Below are 24,729 nucleotides of genomic sequence, written 5' to 3' on the forward strand. Positions count from 1 at the left end.
AAAAGGTACTCTCCAAAAATCAGCTAGGAAACTAGAAAAAGCTGGTTTCTTCATGCAAGCATTAAATTTCACTTTAAACCTCTCATCAGCTGAAGATAAAAGGGAAAACATTTCCGCTAACTGATGAGAAGTATATCAGTTCTTCAGGAAAGAAAAACTTTTCCTGGCACTAAATTCTGGGAGGAATTTATCATGTGTATCATTATTTGAGATGTTGACTAATATAATGAATAGTGGTTTTGCAGACATCGGAAGAGTATTCTTCATAAGATTATTTGTTGTATCAGTCCACAGTAAAAGCTAGGGGCATAATATTACATTGGGACCCTTGAATCAATCTCTATGAGGATTCTGCAAAACAATTTGAGGGCAAATGGAGAAATAAATCAAATCATTTGCAATAAAATAGAATTATTTTTCCCGATGTGGTGATGATAAATGAAAACTGCTACATGTTCTAAATAATTTCCATTTTCAGAGATGTTTCCATTTTCAGAGATGTTTCCATTTTCATTGTGAACTCAAAATTCTATTATTTCATTGTGAACTTAAAATTCTATTCTATTACAAAATTATAAATGTCATTTCATAGTGAGAAAGGGAGAGAACTAATTAGCCAAAACTCAGTTAATTATTAGTTGATCATTTCTCTTGCAGTTGGTCTCCCCAAAACCCACTGGGATTTGGCTTCTATTCCCACCACCTACTCTGTTCTTGCACAGAGCAAGTCTGACTCTCATCTCACAGCTTCATATAGAACTTGCATTGCCAGTTTCCAAAAGCCCTCACCCACATTTGGCTGACCTTAAAAATTACTTGGATGACCATGGCATTGCTTTCCTGCCCTTCCCTGGTTGTTTGTCTAACTCACTTGCTTGGAATCCTCCTTTTCCTTACTGCCATGCAGAGTTCTGTCCTCAACCAACTTTTTATCTCTGAATTGAAGTTCACTCTCACATTTCTCCCAATCGTTGTCTGCAGTATTTGAGTTTTAAACTAACTTACCAAACTGCATGCGTGTACCTTGACTATTTAGTACATAATGTGAAAACCAACAAGTTCACCACTGAACTTCCTCCTCTTGCCTCAGGCATACCTGCTCCCCTTCTAGTATCAGTCAATGGCTCTAATAATCTGTGTCATAAGCATAGGACTTATTGCTAATAACTTTACTGTTTATAATACAGTATTTTCTGTATCGTAAGAACAGTATGGGAAATGTAAAACCCCACTTCTCCATCCTTCTCTTTATCAAACCTTTCATCATTTTGCTCATGTGATTTTTCTCTGTTTTTAATCATCTGTTGCCTGTCTCAGTGCCTTGTCGCTTCAGGTCTAGACTGTCCCAATGGGCGCCTCCCTGGCCTTTCTGCCTCCATGCTTGTTGCTAGTAATTATATTTCTCGCACTGCAAGCAGGCTCATTTATCGAAAAAACAAATCTATTTATGGCTTCCTCCTCTTTAAAGTTCTTTGTCTTTTCATCACCCATATCAGAATTACAAGCATGACTAGATAGAAACTTTTTGATTTGGCCCCTGCTGACTTCTCCTTCCTCTCCTCTTTGCAGTTTACACTCTGTTAATAGCAAAATTGCTCCCATTTCCTGCACTCACCCATATGCTCCTCTTTTGTGGCTTTATGCTTAGGTTGAAACCCTGGCAGGACCTCCTCATCTTTCTTCACCTGCTCTTACTCATCATTTAAGACCCGGCTGGAGTACTGTCTCCCACAGGAAGCCGCTCTAAAATCCCTGTTGGCTATCATCTGCGCTGTGCAATTAGCGTATTGTGTTTGTATTTTATTTTTCTGTAACTTTTCTCCACTAGATTGGGATCTCCTCAAGGGCAAGATCACCACTTATTCATTTTATCTTCTCCCAAAGCAACTAGTTTAGTAACTCAAAATGATTGCTAAAGAGCAAATGAAATAAGTTGAATTAAAATTATGCCCTGGCTGGTGTAGCTCAGTGGATTGAGCGCGGGCCTGCGAACCAGAGGATCTCGGTTCAATTCCCAGTCAGGGCACATGCCTGGGTTGCAGGCCGGTTCCCTGCAGGCCAACTCCCAGCAGGGGACGCACGAAAGCCAACCATACATTGATGTTTCTCTCCCTCTCTCCTTCCCCTCTAAAGATAAATAAATAAATAAAATCTTTTAAAAAAATTATTATCAGTAGCATTGTTTTTCTTTCTAGAAAATGTGTATTTCAATATAACCAAATGAGAGTACTGTAAATTAAACATAAGTATTACAGTTTCTATTAACCTTCTCTGAGGAAGAAATTTAACTTTTCTTCCCAAAATGATAGTAACAGTAAACAGTCTCCAGAAACCTTAATTTCAGGAAAATTCTTCTGCATTGTGTCAACTGCATTTAACATCAGAACCATGTAATTAGATTTTTAACCCCCAACTTCTTCTTCAGAGACTGGGATAAGAGGAACATTAGAAATATATTTTATTTAATAAATTAATATTTTTGATATTGTGGCAATCATAGACATTTCAAATGTTTTAATGAGAGAGTAGTACGTATTTTTACATTTTATTCCCCAACTGAAATTTACCTGGAAATGTTGAATTATTATATTTAACTAAAATAATTTAATATCATTAATATTCTAAATCACAGGTGGCAAACGCAAGGCCCATGAGCCGAGTGTGGCCCTCCACCTTGTTCTATCTGGCCTGGCACCTCATTTCTACCCGGCAGCAGTGCTGAGCTCCTTGCTCCTAGTTAATCAGTAGTTACATTTACATAGCCCTAAAATAACATTTGGTGCTTTGAAGGCAACCATGAGGCTGATGTGGCCCCCGATGAAAATGAGTTTGACACCCCCATTCTAAATGATAAGTTTCACACTATGGTTTGGAAATATACTTTTGAATAGAGCATTTGGGACACTGGATAGAACCAGAGGTACAATATGTCCAGTCCAGCTAACTCCCTTACTGAGAAGAATATTGAGCTCCCCATTCCAAATTAATTACCTACTAAACATAACTGTTGAGTAACTCCAGTTGGAAACAGGACTCAGACTGGGTTTCTCTCAAGACACTGTAATGTTCATTTATTTATTACTTAAAAATGTAATTCACACATTCGACTCAAACATGAGCCTGTATACACACACACTACTACACAAGGTGGTTAAATAATGTAATCTTTTTATTGTCATTTCTATTTGGACCCTTGAGCAATGTGAAAGGCTCATTTCTAAAATAAATAAAATCAATGAGAAGTGTTACAGAATGTTCAACTCTGCTTTGCAATTTCATTACAGATTCTTTTCAGGGATATGTAACAAAGTGGATAAGTGGCATTTCCTCTCCAGTAAACATGAAAAACACACGCAGAAGAAAAAGAGATTTTAAATGCAAATGTTAGTCACAACAAAATGATTTTCTTGGTATTTAAAATTGAATCAGGGTGTGCAGGCCACTAACCCATTAGTTGTAAGACAACATGATATTTAGATTTGAACATTATATTAAAGTATTAAATATACATAGCATCCATTGCTTGTAATGAAACTCAGGTGATAGCATTTACTTTTAGACCCATTTACAATACTGTAATCAGAAACCTGCAGTTTTCTATATCCTGAGTCTGATTTCTGAACATAGACTTTATCACTTTTTCCAAGACTAAAATCTGTAATTCTTCAAAATAAAGAAGTGGGTCAAAGTCAACTGTTCCAGTTGTACATAAAATGCCAGAAATCACACATAAGTCTGTATTGTTTAAGAAAGAGGAGATATATTACATGTTACTGAAAACTACTCCAAATCTAGGTAAATACTTCAAAAAGACAGAGTAATAATCGGTGTCTTAAAGTTTGTGATTGCAGAAAGAAAGAAGGAGCTTCTACCTTTTGCAACATCATGGATGGAACTGGAAAGCATTATGCTGAGTGAAATAAGCCAGGTGTTGAAGGACAAATACCATATGATCTCACCTTTAACAGGAAGCTAAACAACAAAACAAACAAGCAAGCAAAATATAACCAAAGACACTGAAAGAGAGAACATGCTGACAGTGACCAGCGGGGAGAAGGGAGGGAATTTCAGGGGAAATAGGGGAGGGATTTAGAGGAACATATATAAAGGATACATGGATAACAACTGAGAAGAGTGGAAATGGGAGGGAGGGGGGAGCACGGGGGTGGCATGGGATGGGAGTAATAGACAGAAAACTGCACTTGGAAAATAATTAAATAAAAAATGCTAAACAAAATGCAACATTTATGTTTAAAATATGAATAAAAGCTTCATTTTAGTAAAAATAAAATAAAATAAAAGGCTAGCCTTATATTCTCTCTCCCACTCAATTGCAAATCCTTGATGGTAGGCAATGTATGTGTTCACTTCTCTTTGAATTCTTATAGTTTTAGCACAATGCCTTGCACAGAAGTTCACTACATATTTGTTGAATTCACTTCATGTGTATATATGTGTACATGATTTATACATACAGATATCTATGCATCTATAAAATACGTAAAACTAAGTGCTTTATAATCTTGGGGAAAAAGGTTTTGACTTAACTAACTGCAAACTCTTGTCTCGCTGTTTTGAGGTCCTCATTCCAGAGGAAGCCTTGCTCTCTCGTGGCAGTATTACTTCAGGGTAGAGCATCTGAAGGGAAGCCTGCCTCCCCTACCCACAGCCCTGCCAACAGCTCCACCAACCTCCTTGGAAAAGGGTGACACATTCTTCCCACACCTACTTATACAGGAAGAAGACTTAGCTCTTAAATGTTGTAACACCTGATATTTAGCTTATGGGTCAGAGAACTGGGCAAAGGAAAGTCATTTATGTCAAACCTATACCTAATGAAATTCTATTATTTAAGAGTATTTCATCACCCTACTACAAAATACTTTTCTACGTATACCATATTAGAACATCATAATTTCTAGAGTTAAATATAGCTTTAAAATTGTATTTTTTTACCTATTTTCTTCTTTAAATAAGCAAATGATCATTGATCAGGTTTTTGAATTCTGGGATTTGTTTTTCAAGCCATTCTCTATAGGTTCAGGAATATGTAAAATTCTTTGAATCAGTTTTTAACAGAATGGGCAGCACTCTTCTGAAAATCTTCAAGATTTCTTCCAACGATTGTTTTCGCTGTTCATCTGAAGTTACAGTTTTGACAGTCAGCTGCTGCCAACCCCATCCTTCATCACTCAGAAACCATGACAATGGTCAGGAAGTCATTCACTTGTATTTATCTGGGACCCATTGAAAGGAATTGCACTAGGAACTTCACGGGAAGCCATCCTTATGGGCCTCACTGTGGAAGACATCCTGTAATGGAAGCACTACTAAAGACAAATATATTCATGATATGTGCATTTTATTGACAGAACAAATTCATATAACATGTCCTGAATAAAATGCATGTGTAAAGATTTAGCTCATAATGCATAATGAAGTGACTGGAGTGACTACAGTTAGGATAAATTATTTTGCAAAACTGTGCAGAGAACTAAACAGAAGGAGGGGAATAAACAAATTGGAGATAGAATAAACTAAGGAAGCGATACTTAGTATTGTATAATATATTTACTAAAATATATACATAAAAAAGATTACCCATTTTTTACAGTATCTGATCACTCATTTTTGCAGTTGAGAAGAAGTTGGAAAGTATCACAATGCCTGTTTAGTGAAAACAATAAATACATTTTCAAAAAGTAACATCAATTAGGGAAAACCTTTAGAGTAAAGGTCATCCTTGTTTGTACGATAAACTAAACTCTTTAAAAATTTAACAAAGTAAGATTGCTGGCTTATTTCTCTTTCTTTTCTAATATTTTAAAGCATAAATGTGTCATGGAGATATTAACATTGAAAATCAGAATGAAAAGAAAGGTTTATTGTCAGTCATGCAATTTTTATGAAATTATTCTGAAGTCGTATGCGGCAAAGGAAATCTGACCTGGCTGCTGGGGTGGCAAACAGCCCGCCCCTGCGAGATAGCCAAAGCGCCACATCCTGCGTCTTGTTAAATGTAACTCAATCGTCTCTATTTCAGCAGAGGGGTCTTTATTTTCATCCTGGCACTCAGTCTTAAAGGACACTAAAGCTTAAGTTTGTTTAAAGCTGCAACGTGCTTTATTCATATAAAATAATTAGTGACATTTGAACCACCTTCTGATAGACTCCACTTAGTAGGAGACTGAGTGGCTTTCCACATTTATTGAATTCACATTTGAAAATGCTACTAAATACATTTCAAACACAGCATTTTTGAGGGAGCACGCCATGATGAACTTTTAAAATTCTTTATAGTTTTATAAAACATAATTATTTCTTTTTTTATTTAAATATTTTATTTATTTATTTATCTTTAGAGGGGAAGGAGAGAGGGAGAGAAACATTAATGTATGGTTGCCTTTTGTGCATCCCCTGCTGGGAGTTGGCCTGCAGGGAACCTGCCTGCAACCCAGGCATGTGCCCTGACTGAGAATTGAACCGCAATCCTCTGGTTCACAGGCCCGCGCTCAATCCACTGAGCTACACCAGCCAGGGCTCCTATAAAACATGATTATTTCTTTAAAATCTACATTACATATCCCATTACTTCTTGCCAATAAATCTAAAAAGTTTTGCCATGGACTGATACTTATGCAAAACTACAAATTGGAATTCTATTCAGATTGTTGCAATTATGTTTTCATCCTTTGTTGTGTTTCAATTTCTGGCAATTATAGTAAAAAATAAATATAGAAATTGACAAATTTTGTAAATTAATATATTTGCAATTCATTTTGTGAATCTAAATTATATTTCATGGGTAGCTGTTTATAAATTTGAGAAACTGTTCAAATGTAGTTATATTTATATTTACAATATAAATCATTATCATATTTTTACCAGTGTATTTTAACTGTGGTAATAAAGGTAAAGGGGAAATGTTTCTGTTGAAACTATTACAGTGAAACATTCCACTAGGATGGAAAATTAACTTATTTACCGGCCAATCAAGATTCCCTAGTGTTCTGAAAGCAGCATGAAATAAACTTGTTGAACAGTTAAAATACTAAAGAGTGCCATTGACCTATGAGATGTAATGACTTAAAATATAAATAGTAGCAGGATATATTCCCATAGTAGTTGTACAGGTGTTTCACCTGTTGACCTAAACTTCTCTGCTTCCTAAACTTAAGTATAACACTTATCTGGGAAAATAATTTGCTCTAAGTCATAAATACTAACCCATGACTCTTGCAATTCAGGTTATTAAAAACCCCTTGCATGTTGGAGATTTAGTGCTGGTATTGGGTCCTCCACTAATATAAGGCTTGATTTACCACAAAAGATGCATTTCTATACTGTGCAAGCTGTGAAAGTGGAGGATTTCAAATCCATGTCTGGCCAAGTGAGTTTCCAGCAAATTGTTAATAAGTGAAACACTGCTCTCCTTAAAAGTGAAGTGGCCGATAGTCACAGGGCTTTTAGAGAACACAATCTCATGCTCCTTTGTCTAAGCCATAGTTTCTTTGCTTACTACTGCCTTCTTTACTCTTGATGCTTTAATTTAGATATTCTTTTTTAAGGATTTTTTTAGTTATTTCCAAAGAGACGGGGAGGAAAAGAGAAAGAGGAGAAAAACATCAAGTGGTTGCCTCTCCCACACCTAAAGGGGGCGCTGCCCACAACCCAGGCATCTGCCCTGACTGGGAATCGAACCAATGACCTTTTGGTTCGCAGGCCCGTACTCAATCCACTGAGCCACACCAGAGCTAATTTAGATATATTCTTTGTGGGCAAAATTGCCTCACTTGATAAGTAAGTTTGGTGCAGTTAAAATCAAACATGTAATGCTTAAAGAACAATTTTTCAACCCATAAAGTGAAGAGCAGCCCAGATCCTCCTTTCTTCTTTTTCTTCTAACATTTATATGCCTACTACAGTGATTTTCAAGTGGTCATCTTTCATTCTCCAACAGAGCATTTTAGAATCAACCTTATCGTTTTTTGCCCAACATCTACATGATTCCCTGGCCCCCATATTCTATTTTGATGCCCAGATGCCTGACCAAACTCTTTGACTGGGGAGTCCAATGCCATGGTGTTTGGAGGTGGAAACTGCCTGGGAACACTGCCTCCCTGGATGTCCTTGTACTGGGCAGTGTTGAACATGATAGCAGCCATTGTGAAAGGGGGGAGGAGGTAAACAATTTCACTTCTAGGCCAAGAAACTAACATTTCAATTACAATTCTACAAATTGTGATCTTGTGATTTAAACCCAGGTGTCTTGTTTCATATAATACATGCATTTTCTCTATTGCAGTGGATTTCTTTCTGTGAGTTTTATACCCACCATTCTAGATTTTTTAGATAAAAAATGAGAACTTGTTGCTGTTTAGAAACACTATCAATGATCACTTTTATTAACATCTATATTAGCAACATCTGTAATAGTTTGAAGATTATAGAAATATAAACATAGGCCTTTAATCTACATTGAAATAGATATTAGGTAAAAATGATAATAACAAAACAATAACATTTTTCATGCTTTGAAGGAGAGACAAACATTTTAACTTATGGACTCTAATAACTACTTTCATAGCATTTTAAATGAACAAATTAAAATTCTCTCTAATGCTACTTTCTATACTCCACAATATATGCTATGTATAAGAGCATAGAACATAGAAAACTAGTGCAATTATATTTGCAAAGAATTACTTACCTCAACTATTAAGATTGTGAGATTTGTGCACTACAATATTTTAACTGTCTAGCATATATTTTGACTTTAATTAATTAATAAATCCATTGATTAATAGGTTGGACATTACTCTGTGCCAAATGTCATACTGAGATCTGAAAATAATGTAATGAAAAAAACTATTTCTGTTCTGCTTGAGATTAAAGTCTATTGAGGGAACATTATATGAAGTAAGTAAGAGCTATAGCAGATGTACACACAACCATAGAATTATAAGGGAGAAAGCTTCCAGCATTTTCACTAAAACACTGAAAATTATGCAAGGCTTGTTTGCATGTAAGCAATCTTATATCCTGAGTCCCTAAAGCAATATCCTGATATAGGCAGATTAACTTTAGTGGAATACTAAAGTCTATAATCATGAGTAATCCAACAGAAGATGTAGACAATCTGTCATCAGTTAGTGTCTTCCATAATAATAGAGAAGATATTAGTAGGAGGAATGAAAATAGATATAGGCTTTGGTGAAAAGAAAATAGCAGGTGAGATGTCTATAAAAAAAACAAATAAATAATAAATAAAAAAACAAATGAATATACTGCCAGCCAAAATAGGTACAGAAAGCTTTGTAGATGGTTTTATGGTATTATGGTTTATGGTACAAGATTTTAAAAAAAGATAAACTGGCATCAGTTACCAGGAATGTCTATGGTTATTCTAAAACAACTTGCAATTTCTTTTACAAGCCACAATATTTGACGCCCAGGCTATTCTCAAAATTGTCTTAAATGAATTGGTAAATACAAAAGAAACAGTGCAAGAAGTGTAAGTAAAATGTTTTCAAAGGTCACTAGTTTTTAAAGTTAAAAAAAGTCAAGAATATATTTAAAATTACATCTCAGGTACCAAGTTAGGTTACATAGAGTGACAAACACCTACAGATTTATGTTGAAAGCCCAAGAAATAGATCGCCATATTTATCTTGATTCATTCAAATTTAGTATTTTTATTTCTCTAATTGTCCTTATTTTTGTTTAACAAAATCACAATGGGTTTCACAGCTCATGAAATCTTCCATAATTATTATATATGTCGAAATACCACCACCAAACTGAGTCTATAAAAAAGAAATCAAATGTCAGTCCTACAAAGTTACATAATAATACACTTTCTGTTTAATACTGTAAGTATAAAAAAAGTGTGTTTTTTATGTATAATCAGCATGACAGTTTTTACAATTAATTGCTAAAGCTCTTTAATTGAGATAATAGAGTTAAAAACTGTGTGAGAACACAATTTGATATAGTAAACATTATTTTAATGTTTTTATAAACATCAAAATGTGTTTTATAAATGGTATTTTATAAACTCCATCTATTAGATATTTGGAGGGTCTCTAAAGTACTTTATTAAAGTCATGTAACAACTTTTAAAAAACAGCAAGGGGATAATCATATTGCCATTTAAGTTCTCGAGTCAAGCCATTTTCAACTTGATCTGTAATTTAAGAAGACTCAAGGCTAGACATAGGGGATACTATTTCTTCTTCCTTGAATACTATAGGAATGAGAAAATGAATTTATGTTGACTGATTTTCAAAGAGATTAATTCTATAGATATGCCCTGAGGGGTAATAGGGAAGACTTGGATTTTCTTCACGAATCATTTGTTAATAATAAAAAAGTGAACTAATAAACAAGGCATTTTCTAATCACTCCCATAAGGTGATAGCTGCCCCTGTAGCCAAGGCAGTAAGTGAAACCTGGCATACGATTCTAGCTCCACCTCAAAGCCACAAAAGGAAAAATGGGGGGTTCCTAGCCTGGACCAAGTAATATGTAACACTTGAGAGCACACAGAAGATGAGAGAAAATAATTTAAGTCTCTTTTTTCCTTTCTCTTGAAATTTGGAGAAATGTGTGCCCGTGAAAAGCGGCATGCACTGGAGTTTTTGTGTCATCACCCAACAAACATTAGGTTTTGCCATTATAATAAACTCTTTTTTAAAAGTTTTAATTCTAGGTTTCAGCATTCCTGTTCCCTATTGTTATCAGTTTCAAATTCTTTAGAACCATTTGTAGAAGATCAGTTCTAGATAATAGAGATTTGATTAAACTCACATCTGAGGTGCAGCTTTCTTTTCAGTGGATAACAAAGAGGAACTATACACATTTGCTTTGTTCAAGTCAGATGTAAAGCAATCCTTTAAATAATACTGCCTGATTTTTCACTTTGTTTACTTAGTATATATCTGCCTATTTATTTATTCAGTGAGAAAGTGTGTGGTATGCCTTTACTGAAAGCAAATAACTAATAACTTTGTATCCTGAGTCACTCAACAGCCAACCTGCACATTTCATTTGTATTCCACAGATGCCTCATTTTTTCCTCCTCACTGCTTAGCCTGTACTGATCAGTATTAACAATGGGATTTTTGTCTTACTTGAAAACTTTCTTGTTCCATTTGAGTTGAGGTGGAGACACTCTCACTTTACAAAAATTAGGTATTCTGGTATTTTCAGTGTCTTATTATTTCAATATGTTAATATTCAGGAACACTGCATTCACTTATCAGATAATCTAATACAGGAGCTGTAATTGATGACTAGATCTTTAAATAGATGAAAAGGGAAAAGGAAAAATCACGTTTAAAACATTTTGAAATGTTGAAAATATGATTGACTTAAGCAGTCAAAAAAGATGTATCAAAATTAATGAAAAATTGTGTTCCTATAACTGGATTTTAGCCACTTTTGGCAGCATGGATACTGATCAAAAACACAATTTTACACATTCCTCCCTTTTTTGCCACCTTCTACCATCCCCCACTCAAACTTAGGAACCTGAAAAAAACTTAGCTAGTAGCCACACAAATCAAGTTCCAAAGGAAAGGGAAGCTTCCACCTTACCTTATGACCAAAGAACTAAAATTTTTGAACCCTTAAAAGTTTAAATTTTTCTTAAAATCTACAGGTACAAATAATGTGACTGGATAGTTTCTGCTCTCCTTCTGCATTGATTTAACATTCATTACTTCAATTAATTTGAAAAACAGGGAGTCTTTCATCTAAAGTACCTACTTACCTTAAAGGATCCTGAACATTGATGACTGACGTCAAAAAGAAAACACGAACTATTTTTTTCAAACTGTTACAAATTCAATCCAGAGGATCAAGCTTATTTTACTGAACTCTGTATTGGGGGGGGGGGGTTGGGATGGAGGAGTGAATGCCTCCCTAAAGACTGAATTCCCTTTGTTTTTTTTACCAATTCCTCCTCTCAGCTCATGTCTTCAAATGTTGCTTATACTAAAGCACTAGGGTCAAATTATGAAAAGTTTAACAATTTCTTTAATTATTACTTTTAACCTGCGGCACCCAGTTTCCAGTGACTATTGCAGTGGTTCTTAAATAACTATCATTTTTGGCTGAAACGAATAACACAGTGACTATTTGTTTTTCCAAATAATAGGATGTCTTCTGATCTTCTAAAGACTGTGTTCACCCACACAATTCATTTTTAGAAAAAAAAAAGAAGGTTCAAATTCCCTGTACCAGAAAAACCCTCGTTAAAATTGAATTTCCAACATGAGATATTGGACCAAGGGTGAATGTTTGACTATGACATTTACTTAATTCTATTATCGTAGGCCTTTCTCATATACTAAGGAAGTATTCCCTTGAAGGAGAAAATAGGAAATAGCAGGTGTTGGACAAAAACTAATATAGGTTCTTTGTTGTTGTTTTGTTTCTTTTGGTTTTGTTTTTCATAAAACTCAACTGAACAACATCTTGGAAAGAGTACTGATATTTTTCTGTTCGTTTTTAATATTTTTTTCCTTTGATGTTGTTTCTTAGAAAAACCAGTAAACCAACTCATTCTGAAAGTCTTCACTCAGTGATTCTTCTTACAGAGGTCATGTACTTCTGTCAGGGACACACGTTAGGGATGTTTCTCTACCTAACCACAGTAAAATGGAGGGTGAATGGGATTGCAGGGAAAGGCTAGGGTATTAAATGAAAGGACCAAAACTCCAAGCACATTTAATCTACTACATCTTTTAAATACCTCTAAACTATACATATTTCCTTATATTCTTTTATGCACACATATGGCGCATGTTTTCACCTACAATTTACAGAAAGATTCAGGGTATTTATAACATAGGCAAGTGCTTGGAAGACCACCTCACAAATTAGAACAATAATTACTGCTCTTAAATTGCAATGCTTCTTGTCATCCCAATTTGTTTTATAAGAAAGAGCAAAATTAAAGAAACATACACATTTGTTTTACGCGATTCATCAAAAGAGCAGAAATACACTGCCAGTGGAGATATGCTTTAATGTGCGTCTTCTGTGCCTACACAGTTTCTACTGAAAAGCAAGAGTTAACCAACTTGGTGTGCAGTTGAGAATGCTGTTTCCCTAGGAAAGCAAGCAACCCACCCAGGAAACCGCTGTCTTTGTCATCTCTTTCAATACTGAGTGGGGTGAGGTTGAAAACCACTGATTCATTTCACAGAAATGTACACAACAGCTTGATCATCATGCTAGGCACCTGCTACAATCTGACTCTGTCCTAGGAGTTAATCCCATGTGAAAACTTGAAACTTAAGATATGAGGATCTCAGATGCAAGTAGACTTAATGATAACACATGAGGTAGATTATGGGTTAAAGTAATTGAAGATGGAGAGATTGCTTTCAGAAAGAAACAAGATAACATGTTCACCTTTACCTTAAATAATATTAAACATTAAAAGAGCAATATAATTCTTCTGACTTTTAAACCGTAGTATATTCAGTAAAATTATGGCTAAGGTGACAAATTTAGCAGGCCTGATGATGTCAAGGTTTCGGCCACAGGTTTTCAGAGCAGAGAATTATGTTCTTGGGAGTGTGGGGTGGGGGCAGGGGTGGGGAGAGGAGTGAATCAAAGTCTAGGGGTCACACATGCAGCTGATTTTATAGGCTCTGATAAACACCCACCCAGGTCCACCCTTCTCAGCTGAGAAATAGCTTCAACCTTGATTATCGCTCACCTATTTCGTGATCTAAAAAAAAGTTGAAAATGAGTTTATTTAACCTTGACCAAAGTCAAAAGATTGGAAGAAGTAAACATATAAGATTCCTAATAGTTTTTAAAAGTATTTTATAGTCATGAAGTTCTTTGTCTTTGTTTTTAATCACATTTCAAATATCAATATATAGTTGTTCTTCTCTCCTATTTTATAATTGAACCCTTCCAGAACAGTTTTGTTCACCTAAGTATTTACTATTTTCATGTGTTTTGATTAAAAATTATATAGATAAGTAAAGGTAATGTGAATTTATTAAATTTTTGAATATCTGAAAGGATGTAAGTTTTAAACTCCATAAATTTAACCTCTATAAAGTGGAGAGTAAGACAAATATAAAATATAATTAAAATGTTAAAATTCCATTTTGTTTTATTTTTTATTTATGTGTGTATGTGTATCTAAACTTGGAGGTGCTTGAGTTACCAAACTCTAGGATTCAACATTAAATTATTTATTTTACAAAATGAAATAAGTTTATCCTGATTGTTTGGTTTGAAATCCAGATCAAATGTCTTTCTTTGCCATAGAGTCAATTCTGACCCTCTTTTAACTGAATTTTACCTACAACCTTTTATTTTTTTCCTGCAACACACCAAAATGTTTCAGGATTAGTCATTATGCCAGTGAAATAGATACATTTATAAATTTGTTTATCCTGTTCAGTTTTGACAAATATAAACTTGCCCTTCGACTCCAGTGACCAAGAGCTAGAGAAAAATAAATATTTAAGGCATTTAAAACATATATTAATGAAAATGGTACAACTATTTCAAGTATTTAAACTGATTATTTGTGATATTTCAATAGGATAATTCATTAGTACGGTCCTTTAAATAATTCCAAAGTGGCATGAATTCCTTTGCAGAATGAATGTCTCTAGAGAGTAATCCATGGGAGACAGACAAGCCTCTTGTCATTTGCAGCCTTAATCCATTGCCTAGAGCGTGAAAAGTCCTCAGGATAACAAGTGTGGCAGTCAGTAAAATCAACATTATTTTTGGATTTTATTTTCTTAACAATACTGACTGATCAATTGGCTTGGGGAAACTGCCAAATACAATGCTGGTCTGTTTGATGAATCAATCTAGTGAAGTGGAGAGACAATCACTCGCCCCTTCCCCCATTTCCCCCTTTTCAATCCTCTGCCTCCTCCTCCTCGGCCCCCTCCTCCACGTGCACACACAGACACACACATAGGGGATGCTCTTTCTCTATTGGTCTGCAGGCACCGGGGAATGAAAGCTGCAGTGACAAGGCTCAGACAGTTTTTTCACAAGACTACAAACATACTTTCAGCGAGCGTTTATGTTTCCGGTTGCGAGACTCACCCTCTGCTTTCAAGGAGAGACATTTTTGTTTATTGAAGTAGAGTTCTCTCTTCGGTTTCCAGTGTCTATGTTGTATGCGGGCGGAGGCTGGGGAGAGTGCGGGGCAGGAAGGTTTGGGGAGTAAACAGTGAAAAAAGCAAAAGTTCTGTCCTATTAACTTGGATCTCCCACCCACCAAAATCCTGTAAGAGTATCAGCTGTGGGGGGAAATAAAAGAAAAATAGGAGAGGAAATGTGAACACCCTAGACTATATATATACATATATTCCCATTCTCATTTAGGGAGGAACTAATGTTGTAGGACTGCCCGATTGTGCGCACGTATCCGCAGAAAAGTTAGTGACCCTTCTCAGCTCAGGGAGACACAGAGGTATCCTCTTCATGTTGGCCCTCAGCAGGGACACTCGGCAGGGACTTTCGTGAACTTTGTCATCTTCCTCTGCCCTTTAAACCAAAACTCTGGAAGTGGCTTTAATTAATGAGATGTGATGCATTAAAAATGCTAACCAGAGCATTCCAGAAGCTGGAAAACCATAGAGGTTTTTAAATTCTGACTGTTCTTTTGAGAATACCCTGTTGTAATTTATAATCCTCGGTGGACCTATATTTGTCTTGAACTGATTGTTGAAATGGGCTTTAGTAAGAATTTCTTTGCTGAAATTGCAGCGGGACAGGGAAGGGGGTGGTTGAGCCAAGTGGGCTTGTAGGGAGGAGGGAACGATCTCTAACAAGCCTTTAAAACCTTCAGTGGTTAAAGTTATATTGATGAAAGGATATGCAGATACACGCATATACATATGCATATATAATATATATCCATGTATACATATATACATGTACATACACACAGATAATGCACAACTTCAGCAGAATTATATAATAGGCATGAGTTATAAATTATGTAGGTAGCCGAATTCAGATTTTTTAAATCAAAATTGCACCTAAAATGGCTATAAAACAACGCTTGCCTTGGGAAGTAAATTTATAGCTACATGCCTTTCACAGGCACGCTGGAGGGTTCTGCTCCCAGCTCTAATCTCCACGAGATGTTTTCTGCATGTGTTTTGTGACAGGAGGGAAGGGGAGTGGGTTGAGCTCGCCTGTTCTCCCATTGTCAGCCAGTCTAGTGAGTGTTGGGAAAACCTGTCTGTGGGATCTTGTGTCATCTCTCCCTACATGTGTACAGGAAAAGTACGCGCTGCTCACGGTTCCTCTCTCTCTCTTTCTCTGTTTCCCTTTCATTCTGCTTCCCCGGAGCCGAATGAGGCAGGGAGCAGGATTAGAGTCCCCACCGGCTATCAGAGGAGCCTAGATAAAAGAAACTGCTTCTTAAGCACTACTGCAGCAGCCCTTGTTAATTTTTTTTTTCTTTCCACACAACAGTTGTGCCTCATTATCCGGTGCCTGCCTCGCTTTTTTTTTTTTTTTTTTTTGAGGTTTTGAAGTTTCTGTGCTTCAGTGACTGTTACAGAAGAAGAGGTGTTAGTGTTGCGGTGAAGTCTTGATTGTCTGCATTTATGAATGAAACTGACCTAAATCACCTGTTACCTCCAGTTTTCAGATTGTTTGAACTTCTCTGGCCGCACAATACAGGAGGGAAGCCTGAAGCAGCATAGGGACCCACAGCGTCTGCAGCATGGGCTGCTTCACTAAGATTGCCTGTCTTTTCTGGGGAGTATTACTTACAGCAAGAGCAAACTATCAAAACGGGAAGAACAATGTGCCAAGACTGAAATTATCCTACAAAGGTAAATCTGTATCTTTTTTCTTTTATTGGGCTAGCTTTGTGATTCCCCCCCCCCACACCCCCCTTTTCATCCCTTCAACTCCCTCACAACCTAAACCATAAAACCTTTGGTTTAACCTAGGGAACCTATATCACTGTGTGTGTCTTTCTGAGACGATTTCAGTACTTTTTAATAAAAGCATGTCTTCTGTTTGATATGACAATTTAAATGCAAACAAAGAACATTTAATCACATTTGCAGAGAGGAGCTGAATGCCTGGTGAATGCTGATCTGTATATGTGATCATATGTTCTGTTAATTTTTTCTGATCCTAGTTTTCAAATATTTTTAAAACTACTATTGCAAAATGGTCTCTTTGTAGAATGTGCATGCTTCACCTATAATAATTATGATAAATTACATTTTCTTAGTTTTAGACACTAAATGGTTAATCATCTTCATGAATATTCAGTTTGTTCAAATCTGACAATCAGATGCTTAACATAAGCAGTAGATCGTGTTTTGCCAAGGGATATAAACTGGATAGAACAGACTAGATTTTTTTTACAGTGTGTTATGATTGCACAAAAAAGACTGTGTATTTGGTTAATTGGTGTAAAGCAAAAACCTTTGAAATATAATATTATTTAATTCCATATGTACCTCAATGAGAAATGAAGACACATTACTTCCTAGTTATAGAACTAGTTGTGTGAACTTCTTTTGTAAAAAAGTATACATTAAAAAAAGATTATCACACTGTTGCTAGTACTTGATTTGGTTATAGTTTAATGTGTACACTTTATGTTTTAATGTGTATACTTAATGTTTCTTAATGAGGGTTTTAAAGAAACCCTATATTTGTTCAGATACATTTTTACATATAGATATATAAAATAATGCTAACTTGGATTCCAAAACAATAGATATGACTTTTAGTGGAAGAAAATATTTATATAGCCAAGGTAAAGTGGCATTTAAGATTAAACTATTTGAACTCAAGTAGTTTTACTCTCTAAGGTGTTGCTTATGATTCTCAGATTTCTAGAATAGGGGGTGGGGCAATGAGAAGCTACAATTATATTCAATTTTTAGCCTCTAACATAAAACAAATGTATTAAAACTATCCTGTAGAGGTATCTGCATACTGTACATTGTTCTGATGCCAGAAAACAGCTTCTTTAATTTTCATACAATGGGAATAATTTCTCTGAATACTCTAGTGTGAATGAGGACCACAGATAGGAATGAGAGATATAATTTTCACACTTTGGATTAGAAAATTAAGACACCTATTAAATGTGATTATTTGGATTTAATACTTGTTAGATAAAATACACTGAATTGGAAAATATATTTTTTGGTAGAATATATTCTTGATCATTAAAATGGGAATGCATTTTAAGCATGAACAAACAGCATTGCAATTGTGCTCATCTGAAATATAAAAAATTATGTAGATTCCATTAAATATTTAATTAAATCTCTATCATGTCTCTATTTAGTAATTGTCTTTAAATTACTTATAGTGTATGATATTATGGCATCTGGTTTTCACCAGTTTTTGCTATTTTCACTCTTTGAGAGGATGTCATCAAATAATTCTTAAGCTGATGGTCCACTTTATGCAAGTTTTTATTCCTTATAAGTAAGTTTTGCATGCAACTTTACTTCTTAAAGATGGAATGTGAGTGGCTATAATTTTAAAGTAAGTTTGAAACATGAAATCTATGACAATTGCAGTTGCTTGTCTAAAGTGCTAAATAAATTATAAAATTAATAAGAATTGGAAATTATCCTTCTTTATTTTGCAAGAATTTTATTTCCCTGGTAGCATATTGCTCTCCTTTATATAGGAGGCACCAATTCTTTCTACATATTAAAAGGATAGCATTTAATTAGAATGGCCTTTTGTTAATGTTCGTATGCTTTAAACTTGTCTGATGAAGTAAGTTGTATATATTGACAAGGTATATATACTTGACACTATTTTTATGAGCTCATTTTAGCAATGGCACCCATTATAATAATTTTTGCTCTCCTTTAAATAAAAAACTGCCCTACAGCTATATGACAGGCTATTGATATACCGAGAGCTTGGCAATTTGGTAAAATAAACTGTGGAATGAGCAATAGTAAGACAAATAAAAGGAATGGCCCAAGCAATTTTTCCTGGCATGTCATTGGGCTGTCATTACCTTTTTGTCTCTCTATGTACACTTGTTTTGCCAAAGCAAAGGCCTGGTTGGCGATTACCAATACTTTGTTTCTAAACTAAAATAGACATTTTTTAGCTGCTTCTTTTACCTCCTTAATTAGATGTCAAACACAGTTAAAACCTCCACTGCATTGCCCTTAAAAATATTCCAGCATGATTCATGAAGAGTTGAATCCCTGCCAACCCCAATTTCCCATGGTCACTGTTTTCAAAGATCCACCATTAACTCTCTCTTTGCTCAGGTTGCCAAGACAAAGTTTTAGGCAACCACCGTGCTTACTTTCTGGTAAGAGATAAAAGAGATTTGATGTGTTAAATGAGAGAGAAAAAGAAGAACAAGAAGGCAGCTTTTGTAGTGGATATACATAGATATCTAATAGGTACCTCTTTACTTTCTAGGAAAAAGGAATTGAATAGATGTTTGAGGACCATCTGGAGAAGTGATAATATTAGAAAAATGGGGTATGCTGGCTTTTTCTCTGAACCAGTCTGATTTAGAACCCTTGTGGGGGTAGCAAATGTGAGAACTCTGTAAATCTCAGCAGTCACGTACAAATTATCCTCAAGAAACATTCACTGAGAGATACTTTTGTCTCCCTTAAATATATGCAATATAGCTAAACATTAAAATGCTTCTGTTTCAAAATGGTGCATAACAGTTTATTTTCCCTATAAAACTAGCCAAATTTCACTTTTCTCATGACATACTAGAATATCATGTAATCTGCCCTTTGGAATGTGTGGTACTATGAAGACTTCAGAAAAAAAGGCTATGGAAATCACAAGGAAATAAATTAGGTTTGGGGTTTTAAACAAATGACAAATGTTCCATCACTCAGTGTAATGAGCTTTTCCAGGACATTCTGTGCTTCAGTTTTAGAAGAAATCAAAGACACATGCAAGTCTGAGTGGTGACCGTGTGGATCCAAAGGTTAAATCAATGCACTAACTTTACCTTCATAGGGAGGACCTGGTAAACAGCACTTAAAAATGGCAGACATTATAAAGGCTTTCTTTTCATACTCTCTACAGCTACTTTTCCAAGAGTCAAACACTTTATTTTTTTAAGAATAAGATTATCAGTTAAATCAAAATTATCATAGATGTTTTCTGATATAAGAAGACAATATTAAATTATGATCTGTCATTGCTCAATGTATTAAGATCACTTTAAAATTTAATAATATGAATAAGTATTTACTTTATTATTGATTACACTTGTTGACTCTTCAGAGATATATTTTATTTCAACCAAAGTATAAGCACATATTCACACACAATATATATACCAATATATGAATAAGTAAATATATAACTAACAAAACTTTGTCTTAATATTTTATAACTGAGTAAAGTAATCCCGGCAATATATAGGTTATGAATTGTAATAAATGCATTATAAATAAAATTTTATTGGTTTAAAATGGTATCTGTACTTTATATATATATTTTTTTTTTAAATATATACACACATATACACATCTTCTTTCAAGCCCCATGGGACGTTTTCATGGGTATCTCAAGTATTTACATAATGATGTAGAATGAAATTTGCCTTATATTAAAATCTCCTCACAGTTAAAATGAAATGTGTAGGGGAATATATATAGTATATGTACATACATATATATTAGTACATATATGTATATGATGTGTGTATAGTATGTTTCATACTATAATGTATATATAGTATATAGTCTATATAGTGTAGTATATGTATGTATACTATACAGCAAGACCAAAGAAATTATTAGTTCTTTGCAATACCTTTTATCCAAATATCACTCCATATTTGGCATAGGTTCTCTCACTTGCTGATTCTTATACAACAGAGCCTTTTCTTTTGAATTTTATTAACTTAAAAAATTGTATTTTGATTCTGAAGTCTTCTATTTAAGTACACTGAGAACTAGAATTTTTACTCATTTCTCTCCAAGTACAGGGTGGGGCATTTACAGTTCTGAGTTCATGAAATAGTTTATTTTTATATTATTATTTATTAATTATTGTATTATTTTCCATATGAACAACAGCAAGCATACTTTTGCCCCACCCTTTATATCCTGGCAAAGTAATTTTTTAAAAAATTAAAGAAAAGGAAATACTCAATCACACATCTGGTGATTCAGTGCTGGTCAGATCAAATGAGGTCTAGTGAAAGTCTCCAGTTTGTGGCTTCTCTGTTTCAAGCTGCCAACCAGACTGGTCTTTGAAATATTAATTTATACAGTGTAGACTTTAGCAAGTAGGAAAATAATGGAGACCACAAAGCCATTCTGTGTAAGTCTCTAACCCACTACTTTTGATAATGATATTCAGTCATTACTAGCTTAAGTAAACCTGAAAAAAAATGGAAGAGATCACTCTCTTCAATTCTAACTTTTTTATATTATTATCTCTTTTCGTATAAATTGTTTCTAAAACTGCACTCCTATCAGTGATGTAAAACACTGGGGTGTGCACGACTAAGTGGATGAATACATCTGTGATAACTCATTTCTCTCTGTTTTGTTGTTTTCAATTATCACACATAAATCAATCAATATATGTAACAAATATCTTGCGGTGTTTTGGTCAATTATGTTTAAATTTCATATTTAAGAATTAAGGCAATAAAGGATCTTTCAGGAATAAGTTTAATTGTAATTAATGTGATTGCATCTGTTCCTAGTAACAAAATTAAAATTAAACTTTTGGTGGCAGAGCATGATCTGTGTTTAGGATGAATATATAACTGTATTTCACATGTGCACTCTAACTGACACTAAGTTATCATGAACTTTAAGTGAGTTATACAGAATTATATGGCGAGGTTCTCATCCTAATTCTTCTCATTTAAACTTCAGTGGCACATCTACAGATCACAGTTCCACAGCTCAGAACATCACACCTTTGCATCTTTGGGAGAATTTTGAAATCTAAAGTCAGGGCTATTTTAAATAGCGCTTATACTTGAAGTTCTCTAAAATCTTCCAGAGGAATCAGTACTGAAACAAATTTTTGACTGACCATTCCCTAACAACAGTCACTGACAAAGTCCTGATATATCATGGAAAGTTACATATTAATTGATTAAAATATCATGCTTATGAAAACATTATGGAAAAAAATTTATGATAAATGATTCATTAATGGAAATTTGTAGGCAAAAATCTCCAAAACTCATGGCAGTACCTAAGTTTAGTGCTCGTAGTGAAAACTTATTTTTAAAAGACCAACAGCTGTAAACATAAATTAGAGCAAGTGTGAGTCTTGGGATGGACTATACCCCTCGTGACTTCTTAGGTGCTACTTAAAGGCATTATCATTTGATCTGCAGTACTTCACTTCCACTAATAGGTGGCACTAGCAATTTGTGACATTAGTTTGGAAATGGGCAGGCAGCTAGGATAAATACACAGAGTAATATTTAGAGCCAAACTTGGAAAAACTGGTATGTCAGGAGGTGTAACATGCCCAAAACAGAATTAAAGTAATATTAGTTAAAGTAAATTTTGCTAAAGCTTTGATATGCTCTTCACATACCTTTATTGGTACAGTTTGACTCTGATAAAGTAAATGGTTATAAGTAAAAAATAAATAAAGTATTTTTACTTTGACTTCCCAGGTGAGATAGATCTATCAAATGGAAAACAAAATAATGGGTGGAAAAGTAGTCACTAAACAATCAGAATGCTAAAAGACAGTTTCATGTGTATGAAATATACATTAATATGTCATATACATTTACATATATAACTTTTTTCTTAAGCCACAATCCTTCAGTGTGGTTATCGGGAGTCAGACAGCATGGCTGTGGCACGTGATTGCCATCATTTATAATTAGAGAGTAGCTAGTTGAGAAGGCAAAACAATGTTTAGAAAATTACATTTGATATATTTTTAAAAGAATAACACCTTTTGGTCTGTAGGTTGTTTTAAATTATTTTTATAATTAAACATATGGAAGAATCAATAAATTCTATCTGACACAAATGTCCCCAGTTACCGGGATTTTTTTTTTGTTACCAAGACATAAACATCAGTAAAGTAAGGAATTCATACACTATTTCTAAACAGTAACAAAGCTGGACTCCATCAAACCCAGGATAAGAAAATATACAATTTATACTTGAATTAGGGAATAAAGATAAGCAAAAGTAGAATACTGTTGATATATATGAAAAATTAATTGGTCTTACTATTTTCTATAAGCTTTGGGTAAAACTTAAAGGGACCACAAATTTAGGAAGTCTTGTCAGCTCCTGAATGAGTCATTAAACCTGCATTTCCAGGTTCCCTTTGCTCAGAGAGACCTGGCATGGGAAACAACTTTGTCCAAACTTTACAGGAACTTAATTTGCTGCTTTAGTCACAAACATGTCTTGAGGAAAGAAATACAACCTCACTCACTTGAGTCTGCATCTGTCAGCTAACTGAAGCCTAGTTCTATTGAATACGTCAATGACTTCTTTAGTCCGTAAAACTACTTATGTGGATTATCTTTTTTGTACCAGATTGTGAGGTTCTCAAGGCCAATCTGCATTATTTGTCATCATTATATTCTCAATGCCTAGACAAAGTCCCTTATTGTTGAGTAGATTTGTACTTTATGTGACACACCTTGTTTTTTAAACACAATATATACCTGATTATGAGTGAGTATAAAAAGAATGCACATTTATAATGCACAATTCCTTATAAGTGAATTGTAGAGGAAGTAAACTCAGCGCTAGATGCTAGGGTAGGGGGATATCAGAGAGGCATTTTGGGGTGCACAAAGCATCTGAGAGTGGTGGTACCTCCACAATGTCGCCTCGGAATCAAGCCTATTCTGGAATTGAATCAGAAAATATCTGGGTCACCTTTGTTTGTCTGCAAGTAAGGGGGAGAATATGTAATAGCGCATACCTCTTGGAAGACTCTGGGAACCAGGCTGAGGAATTGCTCCCTGCTTTTGGAGGAATACCCTGATATTCTTTATCACTGCATCTCAGTATACACAACCAGAAAAGAAAGTAAGCACCACTATTATAAACCAAATACGGCTAAAGATAAAATTTCTCATCATCAGTCTCATTGTATCTGAACCTTTGTGTAAAACAAATCAATCTTACCAAAGTTGAGAGCACAATCGTTTAAATTTTAAATTGCCTAGATTTCATTGTCCACACTTTTGGGACAACCCTGGCGTTGTTCTCTGACAGCTTGCTAAGATTGAGTATTGCAGAACCTTCCTTGTTTCTTATCCTTGATTCTTCTTATTTTTTTAAATTATTTAATTATTTTTCAAGTACAGTTTTCTGTCTATTACTCCCATCCCATCCAACACCCCCGTGCTCCCCTCTCCCTCCCATTTCCACCCTTCTTAGTTGTTGTCCATGTATCCTTTATATTTGTTCCTCTAAATCCCCCCCCCACCTATTTCCCCTGAAATTCCCTCCACCCTCCCCTCTGGTCATTGATAGCAGCAGTTGCTTGTTGCCTTCTCACTTTTCATTTTCAAGTCAGCCCCTTCTTCCCCTGGCTTTGGGCTCTATGGACCAGGAACAGCACTCACTTTTCTCTTCAGCCCTTGCTTCCAAGTCCCCACTTGCCCAGGAGAATAGGTGGGATAGAAAATAGCTGCAGAGGTCATTACTGAAGTGCGGATATTTGAAATACACTTTGAGTTCTTTATTTAAGATCCCAGTTTCATATAATTAA

At 34.8% G+C, this 24,729-nt stretch overlaps 1 protein-coding gene across 1 annotated transcript in view; it reads left to right on the top strand.

Moving 5' to 3' along the window:
• The window catches only part of SEMA3A (semaphorin 3A), a 323,208-nt gene that overhangs the window by 89,741 nt on the left and 208,738 nt on the right, over window positions 1-24,729 (top strand). The window contains exon 2 of the mRNA XM_037066142.1: window positions 16,654-16,847. Within this exon, the coding sequence (XP_036922037.1) occupies window positions 16,736-16,847 (112 nt within the window). The 5' untranslated portion in view covers window positions 16,654-16,735. The remainder of the gene's footprint in view (window positions 1-16,653; window positions 16,848-24,729) is intronic.

Source organism: Sturnira hondurensis, unplaced genomic scaffold (genome assembly GCF_014824575.4).
Source record: "Sturnira hondurensis isolate 20B ecotype Veracruz unplaced genomic scaffold, ASM1482457v3 Scaffold0016462, whole genome shotgun sequence".
Lineage (NCBI taxonomy): Eukaryota > Metazoa > Chordata > Mammalia > Chiroptera > Phyllostomidae > Sturnira > Sturnira hondurensis.